This window comes from Camelus ferus, chromosome 19 (assembly GCF_009834535.1).
Source record: "Camelus ferus isolate YT-003-E chromosome 19, BCGSAC_Cfer_1.0, whole genome shotgun sequence".
NCBI lineage: Eukaryota > Metazoa > Chordata > Mammalia > Artiodactyla > Camelidae > Camelus > Camelus ferus.
In genome coordinates, this window is record NC_045714.1 from 23,455,115 (window position 1) to 23,480,045 (window position 24,931).

The following is a 24,931-nucleotide window of genomic DNA, read 5'->3' on the forward strand; positions in this document are numbered from 1 at the left end:
TCTTTAGTCTTTATTATTTCCTTCCTTTTTACTAACTTTGGGTCTAGTTCATTTTACTTTTTATAGTTCCTTGCAGTGTAGAGTTGAGTTGTCAATTTGAGATCTTTTTATAAAAGTAGGTTTTTATCTCTATAGACTTCCTCTTAGTACTGCTTTTGCTGTATTGCGTAAGTTTTGTTATGTTGTATTTTGGTTTTCATTTGTCTCAAGATATTTTCTAATTTTTCTTGTGATTCTTCTTTGACCCGTTTTTTATTCAAGAGTGTGTTGCTTAATTTCTGCATATTTGTGAATTTTCTCGTTTTCTTTCTGCTATTGATTTCTAGTTTCATTCCACATACTCAGAAAAGATACTTGGTATTTGTTTTGTGACCTAACATATGATCTATCCTGGAGAATTTTCTATGTGCTCTTGAGAAGAACTTGTATTCTGCTGTAGTTGAGGAGAGTGTTTGGTATATGTTTGCTAGTTCTAATTAGTCCATAGTATTGTTCAACTCCTCTGTTTCCTTACTGATCTTCTGTCTGGTTGTTCTATTCATTATTGAAAGTGGGAAATTAAAATTTCTTACTATTATTGTGTCACTATCTATTTCTCCTTTCAATTCTGTAAATGTTTGCTTCATATATTTGGGTACTCTGCTTTCCTGATTTTGTTTAGTTGTTTATATATGTTCTCTTGTAGCACTTTGAGCTTAAGATGATTATTTTGAATTATTTGGTAATTTACATATCTCCATTTCTTTAGGGTAATTTTAAAGATTTATTTTATTCCTTTGGGCCATATTTCCCTGTTTCTTCATCACTTTGTTATTTGTTTGCTGTGATTTATGCATTTGGAGAAACAGCCACCTCTCCCAGTCTTTATGGACTAGATCCATACATATTTATAATGGTTATATCTTCCTGGTGAATTGCCCCTTTTATCATTATATAATGTCCTTTGCCACTTGTGACAGTTTTTGACTTAAAGTCTGTTTTGCCTGACATAAATGTGATCATCCCTCTTTTTTAGTTATTATTTGCATAGAATATCTTTTTCCATTCTTTTGCTTTCAGCCCATGTGTGACTTTATATTTAAAGTGAGTCTTCTATAGACAGCATAAAGTTGGATCTTGTTTTTTATCCTTTCAGCCACTCTGTGTTTATTGATTGAGGAAGTTTAATTCATCTACATTTATAGTAATTACTGACAGGGAAAGACTCTCACTTTTGCCATTTTGTTTATTATTTTCTATTTGTCTTATACTTACTTTGTTACTCTATCCCTCTCTTGATGCCTTCCTTTGTCTTTCATTCATTTTCTTGTAGTGGCATGCTTTAATTCCCTTCTCATTTTTTTGTGTGCATCTTCTATAGGTATTTTCCTTGTAGTTACCATGAGATTACACAAAACATGTTATTACAATCTATTTTAAACTGATATCAACTCAACTTCAATCACATGCACTCTGCTCTCCTCCCACTTTATGTTGTCAATGACACAAATCATACTTTTTATATTTTGTATCCATTAACGTAGTTTTTTGAGCTATAGTTATCTTTTATGCTTATATCTCTTAAATTCTATATCAGAATTAAAAATGATTTATACCACCAGTATGGCATTACAGGATCCTGTTTGTCTGCATATTTATTATTACCAGAGAGCTTTATATTTTTGTGTGCTTTTGTGTTGCTGGATAACATCCTTTCATATTAACTTGAAGGATTCCCTTTAGAAGTCCTTGTAAGGCAGATTTAGTGGTGATGAACTCCCTCAGCTTTGGTTTATCTGGTAAGCTCTTTATTACTCTTTCATTTTTGAAGGTCAGTTTTGCCAGATATGGTATTCTTGGTTGAGAGCTTTTTCCTTTCAGCATTTTGAATATATCTTCCCATGCCCTTCTGGCTTACCATATTTCTGCTGAGAGATCTGTTCATAATCTTATGGAAACTCTCTTGTTGACAAGTCTCTTTTCTCTTGCTGCATTCAACGTTCTCTCTATGTCTTTGAGTTTTGAGAATTTAATTATAATATGTCTTGATGTGGGCCTCTTTGAGTTCATCCTGGTTAGAGTTCTTTGGACTTGAATTTGGACACCCATTTCCTTCCGTAGGTTTGGGAAGTTTTCAGTCAATATTTCTTAAAATAAGCTCTCTGCCCCTTTTTCTCTCACTTTTCCTGCGACACTCATAATGTGCATATTGTTCAGTTTGTTGGTGCCACTTAAGTCCTTTAGGCCTCCTTCATTTATCCGTATTCTTTTTTCTTTTTGTTCCTCTGACTGTCATATCAAATGACCTTATTCAAGTTCACTGATTCTTTCCTTCTGCTTGGTCAAGTCTATTGTTGAACCCCTCTAGTGAAATTTTAAATTCTGTTATTGTATTCTTCAGCTCCAGAATTTCTGTAAGGTCTTTTTTTAATAGTTTCTCTTTGTTGATATTCTCATTTTGTTCAGGCACCACTTTCCTGATTTTGTTTTGTTGTTTATATGTGTTCTCTTGTAGCACTTTGAGCTTAAGATGATTATTTTGAATTATTTGGTAATTTATATATCTCCATTTCTTTAGGGTAATTTTTAAGATTTATTTTATTTCTTTGATTGGGCCATATTTCCCTGTTTCTTCATCACTTTGTTATTTGTTTGCTGTGATTTATGCATTTGGAGAAACAGCCACCTCTCCCAGTCTTTGTGGACTGGATTTGTACAGAGGAAGGCCTTCACAATAAACATGGCTAGAGATTCTGGAGGGCTCTCAAATATTTTCTGAAGTTGTATCTTCTCTGGGCTTGGGTTTGTAATTTCCTAATTAGAGTAGTTTGCTGGTTTCTTTTTCGGAAATTTGTAATCTCTTGCTCTCTCTGATGTCTGTCTGTGGTACTGCGGGTTTTCTGGTGTTGCAACAAGCTTCTAAGCTCTTTTTTGTACTTAGGGGCCTCCAGCATCTAAAGCATGCCAGCTCTGTCAGTGCTCCAAGTCAGATGAGATAAAAGCCAGATCTTTGAGCAGCCTCTCTTCAAAAGCCAGAATTCCCGTTCCATTTTTCTCTTTCCTTTCCAAAGTTGAAGCCATGAGCTAGGCTCTGCCTTCTGATTGTGCCAAGTTGTGCTGGCTGCCATCTGCAGTGCAGTTCTCTGGTGCTGCAACAATCTACTGAGCTCTTTGGTTCTCAGCAGCCCCTGGGGAATCCAAAGTTTGTTCGTTCCCCATTAGCACCCTGTCAGGCAAGACAGAAACCAGTCCCTCAGGCACTACCCCCAAAAGCTAGAACATTGGACCCCTTCCACTCTTCTGTTTCCCTCCCAGGGGAGAAGCTCCAAATTGGACTTTTTCTCCTGATTACACCAAGCTGTGCTGGCTTGGAAACGGAGTGACTGCAGATTAAATAACATGGCTTTTCTGATCTACTTCAATGGCCTGTTCTTTGTTTTGAACTTGATTTCTTAACTGGTTTCTGGAGTTCTCATAAAGGCTTTTTGGACTGTATATTATTGCTAAATTGGAGGAACGGAGTCTGGGGCTTCCTATTCCACCATTTTGCTCTGTATTCAGACTTTCACTTTTTATCCAATATAGTTCTTCTTGTTCAAACTTTTTATATTCATCACATTTTAAAAATAAAATGTGAAGAAAAATATTCAAATTCAAATTAAAAATATTGGATAAAAAAGTCTTTTCATTGCCAAGAAAGGCAAGTGCATGAGGAGTATTGGTTTATAATGTTTTAGTACTATAATTTACACTACAATTCAGTATGCATTAGCCTACTTTCACATGTATTATACTAAATTCCCACCATTTTGACATTTCCCAAACTATTATAGCCTTAGCAAAAGCATAATAAGGCATTTTGTAATGGTATAAGAAATAAATTAACAATACAGATTATTATAAAGCAGACATTTAAATATCCCTTACCAATGTAGATAAGAATAGCTGTGAAATAAATGGATTTATTGAGGTTTTTTTTTTTCTTTTGGGCTTTAGGCATTAGGATTTTTGTCTTCTTATGGAATAGGAATGGAATACAATCAAGCTAAGGTAAGGTCATTTGATTTTTTCTGGAACAAAACTCATTTCTTAAGTAAGGACATTGAATAGAGAGTCTGCTGTTTAGGTGAAAGTCTCACCCTAGTGTGGTGGTTAAAAGCACCAGCTCAATAGTCAGAGAAGTCTGGGGTTCTAATGCCATTGGTTTCTTCATGTTCCACCTTATCAGGTTTCAGTCCCCCTTTCATAGACTCCAGGGCTTAGTAAGCCCCCAGCAGCCATCTCTACAGAGGAAGACAGTAAAATTTGGAATTTATTTTGGAGTAGTTCAAGGCTCATTGTTGGACTAGGAATAAAAAAGCACTGATGGGTCTGAGTTTCAAATTTAGATGACCAATAACTTGTTTTTAACTTTAGGCACTGATATATTATACCTTCGGAAGTGCTGGAGGAAGCATGATGTCCCAGATGATTTTGGTTTGTAATTAAACATTCATTGGCCCTAATAGGTGTTTATAAATACAGCATTGTCAGAATATTAAGAATACATATGCCTGTGTTTTAGGGGTACAGATATTTGTCAGGAATCAATGTTCTACAGAATTGTGAAGTTGCCCTAAATCATTACAAGAAAGTGGCAGATTATAGTGAGTAATCCACATAATTTATTTTAAGATAAACAGACTTGCCAAGTAATTAAAAAAACAAATCAATACTAGTTAACATATTTATGAAGGTATTTAAAGACTATGCTTTAACCTCATTTATAATACAATGTTTTAATACAATATAGAGTTTCTGATTTCTTAATACTTTTCAAAAAGTTTTAAATGACTGTCCTCATCTTTTATTTTTGTTACTACATCTCGAAACAGTTCTGTTTTCTTGATCTTGTGATGTTCTTTCCTTAAAGTGAGAATTTTTGTATAACATTGATAAACATTAAGCAGTTTCCCTAATTCTAACATTTAGAATATGAGACGACTTGTTAAAAATTCCTGAAGAAATGAAGGTATATACATTGGCAATCTCTATCATAGCACTTGAAAACAATTCAAATAACTATTATTCTATTACCCTAGCCTTTGTCCACAAAAAAAAGGGTATGATATTAATATTTACTTCTAGAATTTTCTAAGTTGTTTATGACATTTCCTCATACAACATCACTGAATAAACTACATAATAGAGTTTTAAATAAAAGTCTTACAATAAGTGAATAAGGTAAAGTCCATTTGGTTAAATTCTATAATCAGAATAACATCTAAATTTACATCTTTGGCATTGTCAGGATCTGAGAAAAGAAAGAAGAAAAAACTACTTTTTAATTTAAGATGCTATATATAACAAAATGTTTTATATGCTTAATGAAACTAGAATTACTATATATATATGGAGAGAACTACATATATGGTTCAAAGTGCATACTTTATTAGGTTTCCTCAAGCATATTTATATTTATTTTCAGACTATCCACAAGACGTAATAAAAAAGCAGTTGTTACTCTTATACTGTAGTTTCGATATACCTGGAAAAAGTCAGTGGAAAAAGGGGTCATTTGCCTTCTTCTAAAATGTGTCTTCTTTCATGAGCCTGTTTGGCCAATATCTTCAATAAGGTCTGATATATGTTGTATGTTTGTATGGGTTTCAAAGAATAAGTAGTGTCGTGTACTTTTCTCAGAACCAAATAAATGAAATTAGCACGTTTCTATTTCTTAAGGATATTTCTCTGTTAAGAGACCAGATCTTGGCACAATTTGAAAAGAGTAGGCTTAACAGCATTTTCTCTAAGCTGACTGTTACCTTTTGCAACCCATGTATGCTGGCTATTCTCCAACTTGTTTCTACTCACAGTTGCTGACAAATTGGAAAAAAGTGAAGGTATTCCAGTGGAAAAAGTGAGACTAACTGAAAGACCTGAAAATCTGAGTTCTAACAGTGAGATTTTGGATTGGGACATATACCAATACTATAAATTTTTGGCTGAAAGAGGAGATGTTCAGATACAGGTAATGTACATAGACCGGCTTGAAATTTTAGGACATGCAAATTACAAAAGGCTTGGTTCTTTCTGCATCCTAGAAGGGTTAAGAGTGCCCCATCCTGAGTGGGAAAGGGAAGAGAACCCCCTCCTCTTTGTTCTACCGTCACTTGTTCCCTGTCATTTGCCATTACTTATAGCCCATGGGAGAGCCAGTTGCCATGGTAATGGCATTTTTTTTTTGCATTTATTCCTAAAATAATTTTTTTTTGAAAACTTAGATTTTAATTATAGGAAAAATTACTACCCAATGTTGGTTTTAATATGAATGAACTCTTACCAGGATGTAGACGTATCCTGTCTTTGGAAACGGGAATGGAAATGGGACACCATTTGTGTGACCTTTGAGAGCCAAGAGTTAAGGCCGCTAACTGTATGTGCCCAGGTGTTGCTGAACACCAGCAGGCCAGCTTCCCCCGAGGAAGCCATAGGCCCAGCGTCAACCATTTACCCAGTAAGGCATGTAGTTAGGAATGTTTCCCTGCTTCTTTTTTAAGACATGCCAACTGCAGAAAACTAGATCAACACACTGTAGTAAAATCATCACGTAATTTTTTTCTTTTCTTTATTTAAATTGATACTATTGCTAAAATAATTTTCAAAACTCATTGTTTCTAGGTATCACTTGGACAATTACATCTAATTGGGAGGAAAGGTCTCGATCAGGATTACTTTGTAAGTCAATCTCACGATTCAGTCATGTAGGGTGAGGAGGACGGGGGTGAGGGAGGCTGACGGAGCCGTGAAAGGGGAGAGGATGGGTGGGAGAGCTGCTGGGGAAATCCCACTGCTGCTTCCCTGGTCAGATCAGCTTCCCAGCTTTTGAGGGAGATCTAAGTTCATTGCCTGCCTCTAAGTACAAAGCACCAGAGGCCTCTGAGGGAACAACTGAGGCAAGTGAGTTTCCACGGTCCCACTGAACCCACCCTCTTCCCACCCAGACTCACTGTTGGACTGAGGTGAGGTGAGAAGGACACACCCATCCCCTAGAGGCCAGCTGTGGGAAGTCCACCTGGGAGTTCCCTGCCGTGGAGCCTGAGGACCAGCCTCGGCCCGTTTGGCTAGATCGGAGGACAGACTGCTTCAGTATAGCTAGGTGTATCGCTATTTGCCTTTATAAATTTGCAAAGCTCATTTCAACCATTTTGCTTAACCTTACTTCATCCCCATGAGGTTAGAAGATTAATTAACAATTCAAATTTATGGTGGAGAAAAGGCAGATAAACTTGACCTACACAAGATCCTCCTCAGAAGGATGCCAAAACCCCTGGGTGAGATCTTGTCTCAATCCTGATTACGGCTTCAAGGCCCTAGATACCCACAGATCTGGGGAAGTAGCTAGGATTCTTTTTAAAAGATGATTTTGCAGCCCTTGTCATTTTGTAGGAGCCATGTGCTCACTGTCTCAAAGGAACACATACTCTATTTCAACATAGTCCCAATGGCTAAGCAGTTACGTAAAAGAGTGATCTGTTATTACTTTCCATTTCATTTTATATTGTTATTTTATGAACGTGTTTTTGGCACTATAGTTTGTGTTTTATATGAGGTACTATACACATTAGGTAAATGTTGAAATTAATTTTATAAAATGTGATAAAATGGGTAGCAATTGAAATAAGCATATGCATCCCAAGACAGCTCAGTGGAAGGTCTTCAGATTTTTTTTAATCTTCATAATAACTAAGGTTGTAGCTTCTTAGATGAGAAGTTCTGTATTCAGAATATTAGCCCAACATCAGATTTCAGCCTGCCGTGAGTTTCTCCTGTTAACTATGAGATCCATAACTGAGATAACTGAGAAGAATTTCCACTTTCCATAAAGATAAATTTTGATCGAGTGTGAAGGCACCCAGACCACACCTATACGGAATCTTCACTAATCTTTGCAGAGGACATAAAGCCCCACAGTCGACTCCAGCCACATGAACGGCAGTGGGATCTGTGACTGCCTCCTGGTGAGAATGAGGTGCAAGCAAGGCTGGCAGGAGAAGAGTCTGGGCTGTGATGGCAACAGCCAGGCAGCTGGGCATCACCCAGGGGCCCGGCCAGGCTCTCCTGGGAGCTCGTTCACATTTATTACCTCTGCTTTACAGATGAGAACCTGAGGCTGGAGAGATGAAGTACATTGTTTCAATCTCACAGTCAGGTAGTGAGACTGTTAAGAAGCAGAATGTGAACTCAGGATTTCTGCATCCGAATCCTGTTCTCTCTTCATTAAACCATACTTACTTTTGACCTGGCAAAAACAAAAAAACAAATTAAAAAAACCCTAGCCATGAAAATCTAGTTTCCTCACTCATAAAGCAAGAAGAAGGAATGACATAACCTCTCAGGTTGCTTCTAATTTTCTGATGGTGGGTTGGGCCCCATTCTTCCCGTCCAGACATCTCAAAAAGGCTGGTTTAATTCCAGAGCTGTCTATCCCAGTAGTTTGACAAGCACAAGCTGATCCTTCCTGCCTTCCTCATCCTGATAAACTTGAACTTGCATGATAGAGATAAGAAGGGGGGTGTCCAATCAAAGTATCAAAGTATCTCCATTCAAAGTATTGGCTTATGTATCAGTTAGCTTAGGCTGCCATCATAAGCCACTCCCAAACCTAGTGGCTTAAAACAACAATCACTTATTTCATTCATGATTTTGGCAGGTCAGTAGTGATGACGGGGTTCAGCTAAGTGACTCTGGGTCAGGCTCAGCTAATCTTGGCAGGGCTTGCTCACACATCTGTAGTTAACTAGACTCTTGGCCAGGGCTGGCCCATTTACGATGGCCTCGTCCGTGACAGCCAGGATGGCTGAGTCTCTCCACGTGCTCTCCTCTTCCAGCCAGTTGGCCCAAGCTTTTCACGTGGCGGCCAAAGGTTTTATGAATACAATTGCAGAAGTCTCTTGAGGCTTAGGGTCAGAACTCACAAATCACTTCTGCCATATTCTTTTGGTCAAAAGAAGTCTTGAGGGCAGCCGGTATTGAAGGAATAGGAAAAAGAATTCCTCCTCTAAACAGGCAGGACTGCAAAGTATTGTGGTCATTTTTGCAACTTGACCACAGCTTAGCTGCACCAAAATCAACTTGGAATGACATGGGGGATGAGGAGGAGAGAGATAAGATAAAAGGACGAACCCAATTTCTGAAAGGCTGTCACTGCAGCTCTTCTCATGGCTAGCTTCTCATCCTTCAAGCCTTACTTCCTCAGAGAGGATTTTCTTCATCAACTCTGCTACTCCATCACCCATGTCATCATGCCATGTCTATTTTTCTCTAGCCCCTTGCACTCCCTGAACTATACCCACCTTAACTTGTTTACTGTCTCCCCACAATGGAATGTAAATTCCTATCTATCTTGCTCACTACTGTGTACCCTGTACTCAGATTCGTACCTGCTACATATTAGGTACTTAGTAAGTATTTAATATTGAATACTTACTTAAGTATTGAATAAATGAATAAATGAATGAATGACAACATCCTAAGAATTAGACGTTGCTCCTTAGCCTGAGAACCACCACTTGAGCCAGTATGCTAATGTTTCAGTCCACCAAAGAAAATTATTAATGTAAGGCTCTTTATAAATATAAATGATGCCCAGTACTGCCCAGCAAATTAAATATGAAAATACCTGGAAATGACTAGCTTGTCTTCCCCCCACCTTACTGTTTGATTGATTTAATTTCTCTTAGGATTTGTTACCGCAGGCAACATTTTCATCTCCCCCTCCCCCAACACCAAGTTCTTAATTACTGAGGAGTATTGTATATGCAATTCTTGATTACATTATCTTGAATTTGTACACATACATTTTAGTGTCATTTGCATTTCTAAATATACACAGGCTCAGAATGAATTGGATTAGGAAAGCTGTGTGTTTGGTGCATATTATTAAAGAGGATAAGGCATAATTAAATTAAATCTAGCAGAGGAACATACCAAATATGTAAGGGCAACTGCTTTGGCCACCCTCCCACCCATTAAAAAGAAAAGAGTTAATATTATCCCTTTTAAGGGTGAGTCTGGGATAAAAGAAGGGTTCATAAATGTTTTTAAAACAGTGCATTTTCTTGGTATTTCATTCTACAGGAAGTGTTACAAACGGATTAAACTAGGGACTTTCTTAGAACCAATGAAAAATCATGTTTACTTTTTTAAAAAAAAAGATGTGTATTCAAATAATAAAACTTCACTTAGCATAATGCCTGAGACATACTGTATTTCATCCTATCTAAGACACCATCGATTATAAGATACATTATGTTCTACTGAGAAAGAAAAAACACTGCCAATATAAATTATATGATGCCATTGGTAGTAAGAAATGCCCTTATTAAAATGGGAGATGAGGGGAGGTACATATCTTAGAATCAGTAAAATATGGTGGTAGGTGCTCAGTAAATATTTTCAGGATGAGTGCATGAATGGATGGTGTCTTAGTCTATTTGAGCTGTTGTAATAAAAATACCATAGACTGGGTGTCTTACAAACAATGTAAATCTATTTCTCACAGTTTGGGAGGCTGGAAGTCTGAGATCAGGGCACCAGCATGGTTGGGTGAGGGTCCTCTTACAATTTGCAGGCTTCTCATTGTGTCCTCACGTAGCAGAAGGTGCAAGCTAGCTCTCTGGGGCCTCTTTTAAGGGCACTAATCCCATTCATGAGAGCTCTGCCAATCACCTCTCAAAGACCCCACTTCCTATCACCTTGAACATTAGGTTTTCGACATACGAATTAGGGGGGATCACAAATATGCAGACCATAGCAGATGGATAGATGAAAGGATGGATGGGTGGATACTTGATCTTAACTCTTTGAGAGCAAGAACTCAGGTTGACCCATGCATATCCATCATAAATAGCTTGCATGGTACTGTCACACAGTATTTAATAAGTGTTTATACAATTGAAGCAACAGCATTAAAGGCAGGTTACCGTAAAGAGAAAGAAAAGAGAACCGAAATGCCAAATAAGCCAGGAGAGTGGAAGAGGGGATTAGAACCCAATTCCTTTGGTCTTTATGGGATCATTATTGAAGGATGGGGAAAACTCCAGGATTCTTATTTACTTCTAGGGAATAGAGTATTCTCTTTGAATAGTTGAGATCTATTTTCCCAGAGTGTAACTTTTTTCTAGAACTCTCTATTGCCAAATATTTGAGCCCAAATTCTGACACTGCACTTTGAAAGTGGTTTGATAGAATCATAGTGCTAGAGTTAGAAGGGACCATAAAGATTAAAATCCAGTCCCCTTGCTTTAGAGATTGACAGATTTATCCCTTCATTGAATGAATTTATTCATTCACCCCCAGAAATATTTTCTGAGTGCCTGATATACAGTAGGCACTGTACTAAATACAGAAGATTCATCTCTGGGGAGACAGAAAATTAAGCAGACAATTAAATCCAAGGATGCATGCCATGATACGGAAGGACAGGATGCCCCAAGAGCACAGAGGAGGAGAACACAAATGAGGAAACCGAGGCCTGGAGATATGTGCCTTGCATGAATTATAGTTATCTCCGGGTATATTTGGGTCTTGGCTCAGTAGACACATTCACGAGAAATATTGTTATTTTTTATATAGATGTGCTCTGATAAGTGTGATTGGTAAATCATACATCTGATCATACATTTGATGTATTTATCAATATATAAGTTTGTTTTCAGAGAAGATGCTTGAAATAATTTCTATTTTCTTAAATTTGCTGAGGCTTCTTTTGTGCCTGAGTATGTGGTCTATCCTAGAGAATATTCCATGAGCACTTGTAAACTGACTATGCTTCAATGACAATATATATGTAAATAAAAAAATATATGTGTAATTGGTAGCTCGTACATTGCTTACAACTTCCTCCTACCCAGTCAACACCTACGTTATTCCAGACGTTTTAGACAGCATTTATTTCAAGGCTCCCTCTTGCTCGTCAATCTCCAATGGCTTCTATTCTTACCAAATAGAAACAAAGTCCTTAGCCTGGTATTCAAGACTGTTTCTAATATGACTCCATCACATTTTTGCAGATCTTGGCTTTTGGATGTTCTCCTTCAGCCATACTGAAGTAATCACTATTTCCTGGACACACCTTGGACTTCCCCATCTCCTCTCTTTGTTCCTGTTTTCCTTCAGCCTGTGATGTCCTCTGTACCATGCATCCTCTGCATCTTTCTTGAGACCTTTATCATTTAAGTCCTTCTTTAAACTGTGAAGGCAGAGTGCCAAGTACATGGCAATTGGACTCAGGCTGCTGGCGTGACGCCAGTACCAGCTGCATGACTCTGAGGTTCACTCAGTAGGCTCAGATAGTAACAGCACCTTCCTTCCAGTGCTGCTGTGAAGATTAGGTAAGAAAAGCTTGCAAAACACTCGTCACAGAACTCGGTACAATTTCTGTTATTCTAAACTCCTTAATTCTTTTTAGTGTTCCTCTTAGCCCACCTCTCTCTTATTGTCTTGTTGCTATTTACATATACCCCTTTATCTCAGCAGTGTTGTTAGGGAACAAACGTAGGGGCAGTTTTTTGTTCATCTCTGAATCACCTATAATACCTAACATTCTTCATATATATAGCAGGTTTCAATCAAGTTCTTGAAAGGATAAACAAAGAACAGAAGAGTTGCATGGTTGAGTGGATGTGTGATGTGACAGGTCCCACACAGGTGGCGTGTGAATTTACTTTATGTCCACAAGGTGGACCGACTTTAGTGACAAGAGTGCTGGTCTCAAATAGGTTGGCAGTGTTTCTAGAGCAAATTTATAAATAAAAGAACTGCCTACATTTCTTCCTTAAACGTTCTCTCCTCTTTGGTTAGATGCAGAGCCTTGCACATCAATCTAGTCGAGGCTTTCCAAAGAGCAGAGAGTAGTGTCCTGATGAGACACTTTGGAGAGTGTGTGCATTTCTCATTCCTGGGGCTGGTTTCTTTTTACTACTCCACGTGGTCTCTGAGGAGCACTTGTGGAAGGTCAGGATGAGGTCTAAGGAATGAGGCAGCAAGACAGAGGTCAGCTCTCGTGTGTTCTAGACTGAGCATTTCATGTGATGCCACGACACAGAACCAGAGGCTTTGCTGGCCCCCTTCAATTTGATTTAGAAAGAACTGGTCTGAAGTTCACCTCTGCAGAAAGATCTGGTCTCAGCAGGCAGCCAGAAGTGTCTGGTCCTCCTCCCTCTGCCTGGTAGACATCAGGGCACTGTACATCCAGTGCTGCTAGTTACAGTCTTCTCAAATGTGTCAACATGCAAGTGTACTTCTAAACAGGGGACTACTGAGTTCTACAGCTGGGATTTCTCTCTCCTCCACAAAGTCAGATGCCCATCACGCCTTTCCAAATGTGAGAAGCAAGCCCCACATTCTCAAATTATACATCTGAGATACATATATATCTCCCAGCCTTCAGATTTATGGTTGAATTAGCATTCAGAGTAGTGCCTTGAACAAAGTGGGTATTTCACGCATATGTTTTGACTACATGTTGAATGAAATAAAATTTGGTTCAAAAAGCCATTATGTGGGATATATTCATGACTATCAATAATACTGTTCCTTTTCTCTCCAGAAAGCATTATACTACTTCTTAAAGGCAGCGAAAGCCGGAAGTGCAAATGCCATGGCATTTATAGGAAAGGTACTTGCTTCATCTTGACCAACATTTTTCATTTCTTAAAACCTAATAGTACTAACCAATTGAACCCAGTGTAGGGAGACAGGGCTGCATGCCTCTTTGTGGAAGCAGCTGAGTGGGGCATTCAGGTACAAACTGAGGGTAGTATTCTTGAGGTGACAGTTTGGAAAGAAGCCTCAGACAATAGTGGTCTTTATTTGAGGCACCAAAAGCAGTCTTGAAAGTGCACATGGCTGAATGCAGCTCAGAGCCCCGCCTGTGCGCCCCTGGCGTGTAACAGGAGGTCTGGGCTAGTTGTGCATCGAAGACTGGGACAGTCTTCGACCCAGCGAGGTGCCTCCCACCTCCAGCCCTGGGACGAGAATCAGCTCCAGGCTGCCCAAATTCCATCCCCGGGCCATCCCTGTTGGGAGGAGCCTGTGTGGAGGGTCCCTCTGAAAAGGCATCTTCTTCTCTCCTTCAAAGACCACTCATGCCCCCGCATGCTGCCCTTGGGTCCCTGCAGCCAGTCTGCGTAGTGACCATGGGGACGAGTGCCCTGCTTCCAGAATTGCTACCTACAGGACATTTAGATGCAAGGAAACATGAAAAAACACAAATAGGATCTTTTTTTTTCCCCCTGTGCAAGGTCACTCCAGAATGTATGTAACAGATTGTTTCCTCAGCTTTTCCTTTTATTAAAATTGAGGTAAAGTTCAAATAACATAAAATTAACCATTTTAGAGTGTACATTTCAGTGGCATTTACTACATTCACAATGTTGTGCAGCCGTCACCTCTATGTAGTTCTGAAACATTTTCATGACCCTCAGAGTCCTTAGTTTGTACATCCTGTTTTTGTTTGTGTTCTGTAGATGTACTTGGAGGGGAATGCTGCGGCACCACAAAATAACGCGACTGCCTTCAAGTACTTCTCCATGGCAGCGAGTAAGGTATGTACTCAGCCCATTTCTGTAAACACGTGTAAACACTTGCCTTTTATAACACACAGACTGGTGCTGAAGAGGTGACTTCAAAGCCCTAGGCCCGGCTAACAAACTCCCGGGAGGTGAAGAAGACTGTCTTTGACAATAAAATATGGGGTTAGGGTAGGCGGAGGCACATCCTGCCTTCTTGGTAAGTGGAAAATGGCAGTGATTTGCGCTGTCCTAGCTGGAGGCCAGACAGAAGCTCAGCTCTCCCCTCCGCAGTGCAGGAGATGAAGCCATCTAGCTCAGGAAACAGGAAACAAAAAAGATGAGGACAAAAGAAGGGAAAACTCAGTCAGTAACTGCAGTGAGTTCAGTACAGATGTCTCCTGTTTGACCTTACCCAAAGGCCAGAAATCCCCCTGGCTCAGGCAGAAGGTTGTCAGGCAGCCAGGACAGAATGACTGAAAGCATGGCGCTGGAGACAGAATCCCTGGTATGAAAAGGCAGTCGTGCAACTTACTAGCTGTGTGACCACGGGCGAGTTACTTAACCTCTCTGTGCCTCAATTTGCCTATCTATAAAATGAGAATATAAGAAAGTTTGCCTCATATTGTTGTTGTCAGGATTTAATGGGTTAATATTTACGTGCCTCATATTATAAAGTCCTGAAAGTGGTGCCTGCCCGCAGCAAATGCTGTGTGTCAGCTGTGATCTTTTGCAGTCTGGGGCCAGTTAGGTGGAACGAACTTCAAAGCATATCCAAGGCAGACTGGGTTGGATCTGTGAGGAAACATAAAAATGGTATAGTACAGCTCCTGCCACTGAAGTTTTTGCCTTTTCCTAAGCTCAGTGAGGCTGGTATCTGTCAGATAAAATTTAGGGGACTAACCTGAACCCCTTTCGTGCATAAAGAACATCTTCATGGCAACACCCATCAGCCTCCTGCTGGTGAATGGCCCTGACAGACTTTCGACCCTGGCACAGTAGGAGCGTGTTATTGTCTTACACTGTCACACGGCAACCCTGGCAATAGAGATGTGTTCAAATGGGGAATATTTTCAACTGTTCTCAGTTTTTAGAAGCCCACATGCTGCTTTAGGAGCCTATTTATAAATGACTAGCACCTCGGAGCTGCTGCTATTGTGGTGTAAATTACTGAGAAGGCTGGTATTCAGCTCCTCTCCCTTGTAATTTGTATGAAATTGTTGCTCAGTAAGACAGTCATCCGGAGAACCATGAGACGAGGGTGGCAAGGAGAGCAGACTGAAGAAGAGGCGGGGCAATGCTACAGGGGAAGAGCTCCTGTAATTGGGCAAGTGGTGCTGGTTTGTCAGCGCACAGGAATCACGCCGGGAGCTGAGTGTGTAAATTAACCCAGCTCCCAAGCTGTGCAGGGCTGCGTAACCAGTAGTGACCTGAGCTACCCTCCTTTACGGAGGAAATCTAAAATTGAACTTAAGCTAATTATGCTGAAGGGCATCAGGTGGGCAAGGCCTGTATTCCTTTATCATCTCCTGGAAAATTTATTAGATTTCTCACGTGGGGTCACTTGACTACCAAAGTGCAGAGTTTCTGTCTCCCATTCTTGCACATTCATTCTCTTTTCTTACTACTTTTTTTTTAAAAGACCGTTGCTCTTTAATTTGTTTTTAGGTCATGTCAGTACCAGGATGCAAGGCCACAGACTTCATGACTTGTTGTGTCTTACTTAGAAACATGAACAGCTATCCTATGTGATGCTGGGCCCAAGTCAGACCACATTTTTCTGGTTTCCTCTCACACCTCTGAGCACATCAGGCCCATCCCCACTGTCACACTTTTGCCCTTCCCCTGCTTCCCAGAATCCCCCATTCTGAAGCCCACCCACCCCCCCAAGCAGAGTCCAGTCCTCTCTCCCCCCACAAAGCCTCTCCTACCCCCTTGAAGTGCATAATCTTTTCCCTCTTCTGAACTTGCCCAGCATTCACTCTGCATAGCTGTAGCACCTCACTGCTTCTACCCTATGCCTTCTCTCCTACATCTGAAGGCTGTGTCTGTTCACCTAGAGGGGCATCTGTCTCAGTGCCCAGTAGGGGGTCATTACATGTTTGACACGTAATGACTATCTGCTCCCCAAGTTCTTGTCAGTTAATCTAGGTGAGAGCGTTGAGCCCTAAAGCGGAAGTTATATGTGGGGGGATAGTCTACACACGTGTTTTGTTTGGCCCACAAAGTGTTTTAAAAATTAGAAAATTTCATATCAAAATCTGGAAATCCAGCTTTTCTTGGAAAGTGAGAAGAGCTGACCACACGAGGCGGCTATTCCATGTGATGAGAACTGGCTGCAGAGAGTGGAGCAGGTGTTGCCTTTAGACCGGGCAGGTGCTCTCTGGTGGCCTCAGTCTCCACCACTCCCCCATCACCTGGCTTAATGTACTTCTGACATCACCTGCATAGCTCTGGAGGTATCTGAGTTGGCCACTCCTGACCTGAATGTACCCTTAACAGATAGTCTGGGCCTTAAACAGTTGGTACGTCATCCAATGAGCCCCTGGTTTCCCAAAGACTTTGCTACAGAAAGAAAGAAATTTGTTTCGTATTCTACCCTTTCTCTTCCTCCTCTCCCTTCATCCTTACTTCCTCCCATTTCCCTTCCCTCCCATTTTTCTCAACATCTAAGTGAGGATAGTTAGAAGAAGATAGACTCACCAGACTTTACCACACCCATCACAACAAGCCCTAACACCCCTAGAGCAGACTATCCCAAAACTCCTGGGACCACAGGTGGATGCAGTCAGAGGAGAAGAAGGTAGGGACAGCAGGCGTGTACCAGCTGTCTTGAATACAGGTGGACCATCCTTCAGAATCCTTACAATAGCGGGCCCTTTGATATGCATAGGCTCAAACTTCAGAGTCTTGAAATAATTTTTGAACTATGCCTTCTCTAGTTATGTGCTATTCCTGTATCACAGAGGAGTACTCTGGCTGCATCCACAAATAATTACAGTGAAATCATTAGATTATTAAAAGTAATTACAAATAAATACATTTAGGTGGTAAAAAGAAATTTGGAGAGTTTCTATCAGAACTTAAGTTCCTGAGGAAATACTTATAAACATGTAATATGACAACCTACAGGTCCGCTGAATGAAAACCAAGTGGCCAAACAAACATGACTCCTTACTCGGCCCCTAGAGGGTAAAATTCATGATGGGAGATAAAAGGAGAAGTGAGTTTCCTGGTTGGGGAAATCATTTGCAAGGTTCGCTCTTCATCCAGGATTGATATGCTAGGTATCAGGATATTTGAACACTTGCTAAATGCTAAGTGTGCTCTACACTCCCTTTCCTAGGCTATTCAGAACACTGATCAGAAGAAATGGCAATTAATTTAGCATTAAGTGGAAAAGAAAACATTGGTGATGTTATAAGCAGTAAAATTTGAATGAAGAAACGTATGCCAATGGCGCTTTACCATCCATAATGGCTAGACTGACATCCACAGAGTCTCTAACATGTTTTTTGGACATTCATGTCAACCTCCTCTGACCAAAGCAGATAACAAATGTCTAGATAGAGTTCTCCCTTCTGGAAAACTCTTACACTAACCCTTTAAGACCAAGCTCAAATGTCACCACCTCTGACGACTCGGTCTTCTCCATCCCTAGCCTCCCCCATGCAGGTGTGTGTCCCTGTCCTGGGGGCCCGCAACACTCACAGTCTGTCTCTGCTATAGGACTCACCACAGTTGACATGATTACTTTAAGAGGTCCTACCTCCTGGGTCAGAGCCCATTAGCCTGTAAGGCAGACTTCATCATTTTTTCATCTTCTGAATTTCACCTCCTACCTCTGCCCAGTGCCTATTATGGAGTCACACAAAGCAAGCACTAAACAAACGTTGAATAAGAGAATGGAGGAAAGATTTGACTTTCATTTCCCTCTTTTCTTTTCTAGTCAGAGGAGGGCCATGAAGGTGTTTAAGGAGACACTAGAGAGGGTCAGAATGACTTACCAACTGCCTGATTAATCTGCCTTAATTTGTCTCCTACTGGGTGCATTTCAAATGTTTTGGATGATTTTGCAATAATTCTCCTTATTGTGCATCCTTCTGGGGCTTCACTTGGGTTTTAAACCTGTTCTAGGGCAATGCAATTGGTCTTCATGGGCTCGGCCTTCTTTACTTTCATGGGAAAGGAGTTCCTGTGGTAAGTTAAATTATTTTATTGTCTTTTCAGCATGTGTCTAGCAATTTACTAGGCTGAAATTCATTAATTTAAAGGAATTAGTCTTTATTACCTGGTTTGCCAAACTATCATATCTGATAATAGGGAATAAAATAGAACAAGCTTGTGACAAGAATAACAACCCTAATTATATCTTAGAATCATAGACTCTAGGTAACCTTAGAAATCATCTAACCCATGAGGATTTTTTGATAGAGAAATTTGTTCAGCCTCTGCCTTTTGAGTGACCTTCCCCCAACATCTAACAAAACCTACTGTCAGTGTAGGAAAAGGCATAATTTACAATGAAAATGGGATAATTATTTCCTAATAGAATCTAGTATAATAATGAAATAAAATGTATAATACTTCTGATACTATTTTAATTAGCCTGAATCACATAGGGCACTGTCTATGCTCTTAAAAAAAAAAAGTGGAAGGCAACCGTTACCATGGAGTTATGCATGTACCTTTGAGTAACAAAGTGTAATTGTCTTGCAGAATTACGCAGAAGCACTTAAATACTTTCAGAAAGCTGCAGAGAAAGGATGGCCCAACGCACAGTTTCAGTTAGGCTTCATGTACTACTGTGAGTGCTACACATAAGGCTGCTTTAGTTCGAATGACAAATGTATCATTAAGTCTGCTCCTTTTTTGACACAAATCAAAGGGTTAGTGTGAATGGTTTAGACAGAACATTCAGGCAACAATTTGAGGAGGAATTTGAAGAAGACAGAAGGAAAAGGATACCAGTTGGAAGAGGAGGCAAGGAGGTGCTATCAGAAGGCTTACCTTTGAAAAGTTGAAGTTTAAGGTGCCTTGTGACGTCCAGTCTACCATACCCAGAAGCACGTATGAAACTCACAGGAAAGGTCAAACTTGGAGAGAAAGATGTGGATGCATCAACACACAGGTGTTAGTTAAGAGTAGCTGAGGTTGCAAGGGAAAGGAGAGAGTGTGTGAGAGGAAGGAGCAGTGAGCCATAGTGAGAAATCTGGTGATCTTTGGAGCCATGATGAAAAGATGGGTAGAGAAAGAGTGGTCACAAGAAGACTGAAAAGGCATGGTCAGAGGAATGAGGTGGGGAGATGATCTTAAGGAAGATAAGGGATAGAATTTTCAAGAAAGAGCAAATGAATGAGCACCCCTCTAAAATGCAAGGAGAAACTTGGTTCTCACTTTTCAAAAAAAAAGTATGCAAAAAGTAAAAAAAGCGCCAAGTATCCAAGGGACTTGTCAATAAGAAGGATGTTTGTGAGGACATCAAACTGGTTGGGATGGAAGCCAAATGCAATGAGTCGAGGTATAAATGGAAGGAGAGGAAGTGGTTGAGTAAAAATATTCTTGGCAGTAGTGTACCTTTAAATGGAAGAGAGAGATGGCATAGTAGCATAGGGTGGGGGGGGGGTGACCGGAACTAAGAGGGGGTTGTTCTAGATGGTAAGAGACCTGAGTATAATTTTTGGCAGGAAAAAAAAGAGAGAGAGAGAGAGAGCCAGCCAATGGAGGTGGCTAATGTGTCACAGGAGAGATGCAATAATTGATGAAGAGGTTCTGGGAAAATTTAGGTGGCATTTCTGATCTTATCTGACCAGGTAGGTGGGGGCCTCATTAGCCTTGATAAAGAGGAGGGATTTCTTACCCTAGAAGACTGGAGAGACGGGGGAATAGATGGTACAAGTGTAAACCTGGGGAGAGAGGCAAGTGAGGAAAGATACTGTGAGGTTCCCTCAACGAGCTCAGAGGTACAAGGTTATCTTCTGAGAGCGAAGTTAGAGTGATTGGGGTAGGAAGTCTCAGAAAGCCGTGAAGGTTTGTAATAATCTCTGTGGGGACTGAGAGAGAGAGAGTGGACAAGACACGTACCAGGAGACCTGAACATACCTGAGTACCCCTGCTAGGTCCTTCCTGTCTGAGGGGGAGCAAGGACAGCAGCAGACTGCATCATCAAGAAGCCAGATCTGGCATTTTCCACAGTAGCCCAGGTGGAGGGCCGGTTCTGTAACATCTTGGGAGGTCACCTAAGATGTCCTACTTCTTCTAGTTTATTCCAGGCCCCAGGCCCAGGATCTATCCTCTCCTCAAGCTTCTAGAATAAGAGCAATAGTTATGACTAACGTTTAAGTCTTTATATGTGCTACATGTATTTAGTCCTCTCAGCACAGCTAGGTGGTGTCCCACAGTTCACAGGTGAGCAAACTGAGCCACATCAAGGTCAAACATCTTGCACAAGCTCACACAGCTAGCAGAGCTGGGACTCAAACCAAATGATCTGCCTCCAGAGTCTTTGCTCTTAGCCGCATGGCCAAGAAATGTTAGAGCTGGAAGGTAACTTAAGAACCTCCTGAAAGCCCTTCCTTTGGCAAATGAAATGCCTAGCGGTGCCCAACTCACAGAAGGGGTAATGGGAGAGGCAGGACAGGAATCCCAGCTTCTGGGAGTAGCTGATTCCCCACCCTGGCTCCAAGTGCCTCTCCTTGCTCCAAGCATTATAGTTGAGCCTGAGCTGGGCCTCTTGGAGCTGGGATTTGCCTGCTCCAGACTCCATAGTTCTAGCTGGGCTTCTGGTATGGAATGTGGCAGGGGTGCTGCAACACATCATGGAGGGGCTTCTGGTCCTCAGAGAATACCACGTGGCCTCCTGTTCATTAACTTTAGTTGTACCATGTTGAGGAGATGTCTTCATGGCTAAACAGTCCCTTCTCTTTCAGTTTTCTGAATGAGTCAAGAACATACATTTCCATATTCTTATAATCTAACTCAACTTTCCTTCCCTCAAATTGTGGATCTAGAGTAGTTTGACTTTTGGTTGGCTTTTCTCATCCTATTTAACATAGCAGGCATCGAGAAAGAAAATTGCCATATGAAATCATTTATATGAGGAATCTAAAAAATAACAACTATAATAATAAGGACACAAATGAACTACTTATTTATAACTTAGATGATTGATTTCTTGAATATGTGTAAGCACATTTGACTGTCCATTATGATTGGATTACCACATTCTGTTGATTCTTATTTTGTAATTGGCTTTATTTCTTTGATAACTATGTAAGTTTAAAAAGCTAAAGCTCTAATCTGTTCTTAGAAACTATAATCAGTACACATATGTAAACTAAAAAAAGTGCAGTATACTGTGTATATGTATTTACACGCAATATAATGTGTATGTGCAGTCGAACTGTAATAATTCTACCTAATAAAAAAATAATTATTCTACCTACTAATACTGAAAAGGGGAAAAGAAACAAACAAACAAAAATAAGTAAATAAAATAAAATAGCAGACATCACTAAGACCGTTTCATCCATAGATTATAAATGTGAAAAATAATCTAAACAAGGGGTGGCTCAAAATAATTTTAATTTTCAGCTGGCTCTGGAGTATGGAAGGATTATAAACTTGCCTTCAAATATTTTTACTTGGCATCTCAGAGTGGGCAGCCCCTCGCCATTTATTACCTGGCCAAGATGTACGCCACGGGAACAGGAGTGTTGCGATCATGCAGAACCGCCGTGGAGGTAAACAGTGGGCTGTCTCTAACATACGCTTCTTTTATCACACAGAGGAGGTGATACTGTGCTTAAATTGTTAGTGCCTTTGATTTTATAGATATTATCTTGTTTCTTTCAGCTGACAATGTGAACACTGACATTTGCCAGGGAGGAAGAACAGTGATGTAACTCAGAAGGGGAAAGGGAGGAAGAGAAATGATCCCTCCTTTCTCGCATTTGGCTTTTATCAAGTTCAGAGCTCGCCTCAGAGATGTTTCAGCCTCTTATCAAATTGGCGGGGCAATTTGGCCCTCCTGGTGGGGTTGGGAGTTGTGGCTTGGGAGATGAAAGGCTTGATTTAGGCTAGAAAATGTAGCCCACTTCTTCCCAGAAGGCAGGGTCCTTCGGGTTTTTTTACGATTTGAATGACAACTGAGAAGGTGAATTCTTTCAGCCTGGAATAGTGATGCACTTCTCAAAAGAATGCTTTTAGGACCTTAATGCCCTTCATTGATTTATTAAACACTGTCACTGTGCCAATATAAATACCTCCGTGCTGCAATCTGGCCCCTCTGAGACTCATTTCAAAAGCTGCCAGCTAATAATCTATCTTTAGATTTTCTCCTTTGCCAACTTCCTAATGAATTATGTATGGTTAACCTCTTTGGTTACATAAGGGCTATTCAGCTAAGTTGACATTTGTCCCCATAGAGCTCTGCACAGCTCCCTCATGGTTATGTCACCTACACCCTCAGGCACTGTCTTCCCTTCCTTCTTTCTTTTCCACATCAGCTGCAGCCTTATAACTCACCCTCGCAGGGCAGCCGTGTCCAGAAAGGCCCTTTTAAAAAAACAAAAACAAAAACAGAAATTGATCCATTCTTGTCCTGCCAAATGGCCTACAAGTCACACTTGTAATCTTTGTGCCTATGGAAGGCACTAACTCCTCATCCTAAGTAATTTATAAGAGCCATGCTTCAGACTTAAAATCCTTGCCTGGCTGGCCAGCAGGAACTGAAGACTGCCGTTTATCATTTACCTGGGATGGAGTGTCTTGGCTAACTAGTCTGCTTGATTTCTCTTCCCATGTACAGCTTTATAAAGGTGTCTGCGAACTAGGCCACTGGGCTGAGAAATTCCTGACAGCGTACTTTGCCTACAAGGATGGTGATATAGACTCTTCTCTTGTTCAGTATGCACTACTTGCAGAAATGGGGTATGAAGTAGCTCAGAGCAATTCAGCATTCATTTTGGAATCCAGTAAGTTAAAACTCCCTGCAATTCCCCAATCATACATATGCATATATGACTTTACTACAGGGGCATTTTAAGCCTTCCTAATAGAAAGTCTCCTTTTTTTTTTTTTTTTTTTTTTAGAAAAGGCTAAAATTCTTGAAAAAGAGAAGATGTATCCAATGGCACTCCTCCTGTGGAATCGAGCTGCCATTCAAGGTATAGAACTTAGATAAAAATGAGCACATACCTGGCCCCTGTCCACTATTTGTCAGCAGATTTGCTCCAGCTGAGTTCTTGGGTACATATGCAGAGAGGTGCAGACATCCAGTAGGTGGTATTGCCAACTGCTGATGTTAGGGTCAGTCTTTGGTTAGAGGTCATTTCCAGGAATTTATTTTGTTATTCTCAAGGCCCCTGGTTTAGCACACCATAGGGATTTTTCTATGGCTTTTTCTCCATGGCATGAGAACAGTTGTTTGAAACATGACAATTGTACTCAAGAAATCAGTTTTCTTGGTCTGGTTTCAGTTCCTCATTTGCTGAGCTTTTTCTGAACTTATCAGAAGCATGACCTATGTTTCAGTGAGTTTATAGGTAAAGTTCTAAGACTTGTTTGATTTTTCTTTTAAAATATAATATTGAGGATTACCACAAACTTCAGATCTTTATTATAACCACCAGCATGGTAGCATGAGGGGAAAAAAAGTTAATTAGCAAGATCCTCTCCCCTTTCCTGGAGTTCCCACGCCCCACTGTGGGGATCACAAGTGACAGTGAGCGTAAGATAGCGCCAGTGGGAAAGCAGTGACAGGAGGCATTTGCACTGCTATGTCTCACTCCCTTCTTTCCCTAAAATTATGTCACCAGAAGCAGAGAGCTACTGCAAAGCTGTCACCATTGGCATTTGGATATGTGGTAGGAATCTCTTGCAGTTAAGAGAGCAATTTTACTGCCAGTTAAGTTTCTTAAAATTGTCTCACGCTAAGGCCGAATCATCCGTTTTCTACAAAAAATGAATGGGATGAAAAATAATTCTCAGATGATGCTAACATGAGGCGGAAGAAAAAGTCACAGTGGTGCCTTCTCAGATCCAGCTGAGCAGGTGCAGCAGCAAGCCATCCATGTGATTCCAGTGAGAAATCCCCTAAAAAGGAAGTCTGTATTTTCCAAAATGTAATAAAGACCTCGTTTGAAGTGGGGAAACAACACCAGCAACCTCTCAGCTGTAGCAAATCAGCTCAAGTGTAACCAATACAGGTTTATTCCAAGCCAGGAAATGGTGTGGAAGTTGCACCAAGGGAAAGAGACATGGAAAAGGAGACATTAATATTAAGCAGAATTCACCAATATGAAAATGTCAGGCCAGTAAAAAGAATTGTGTGTCACCAGAGAGGTCAGGCGTGAGTGCGCCCAAAGATATGGTTGCTGCATGGCTCACTTGGGGTTAGG

The 24,931-nt window shown here is 40.5% G+C and overlaps 1 protein-coding gene across 1 annotated transcript in view; it reads left to right on the forward strand.

Annotated features, from left to right (window-relative positions):
• Window positions 1–24,931, forward strand: part of SEL1L2 (SEL1L2 adaptor subunit of ERAD E3 ligase) — a 50,545-nt gene that overhangs the window by 14,337 nt on the left and 11,277 nt on the right. Inside the window, 10 exon segments of the mRNA XM_032461808.1 lie at window positions 3,976–4,029; window positions 4,396–4,455; window positions 4,544–4,625; window positions 5,835–5,989; window positions 13,571–13,639; window positions 14,490–14,567; window positions 18,669–18,731; window positions 19,251–19,338; window positions 22,125–22,273; window positions 23,624–23,698. Coding sequence (XP_032317699.1) covers window positions 3,976–4,029; window positions 4,396–4,455; window positions 4,544–4,625; window positions 5,835–5,989; window positions 13,571–13,639; window positions 14,490–14,567; window positions 18,669–18,731; window positions 19,251–19,338; window positions 22,125–22,273; window positions 23,624–23,698 — 873 coding nt within the window.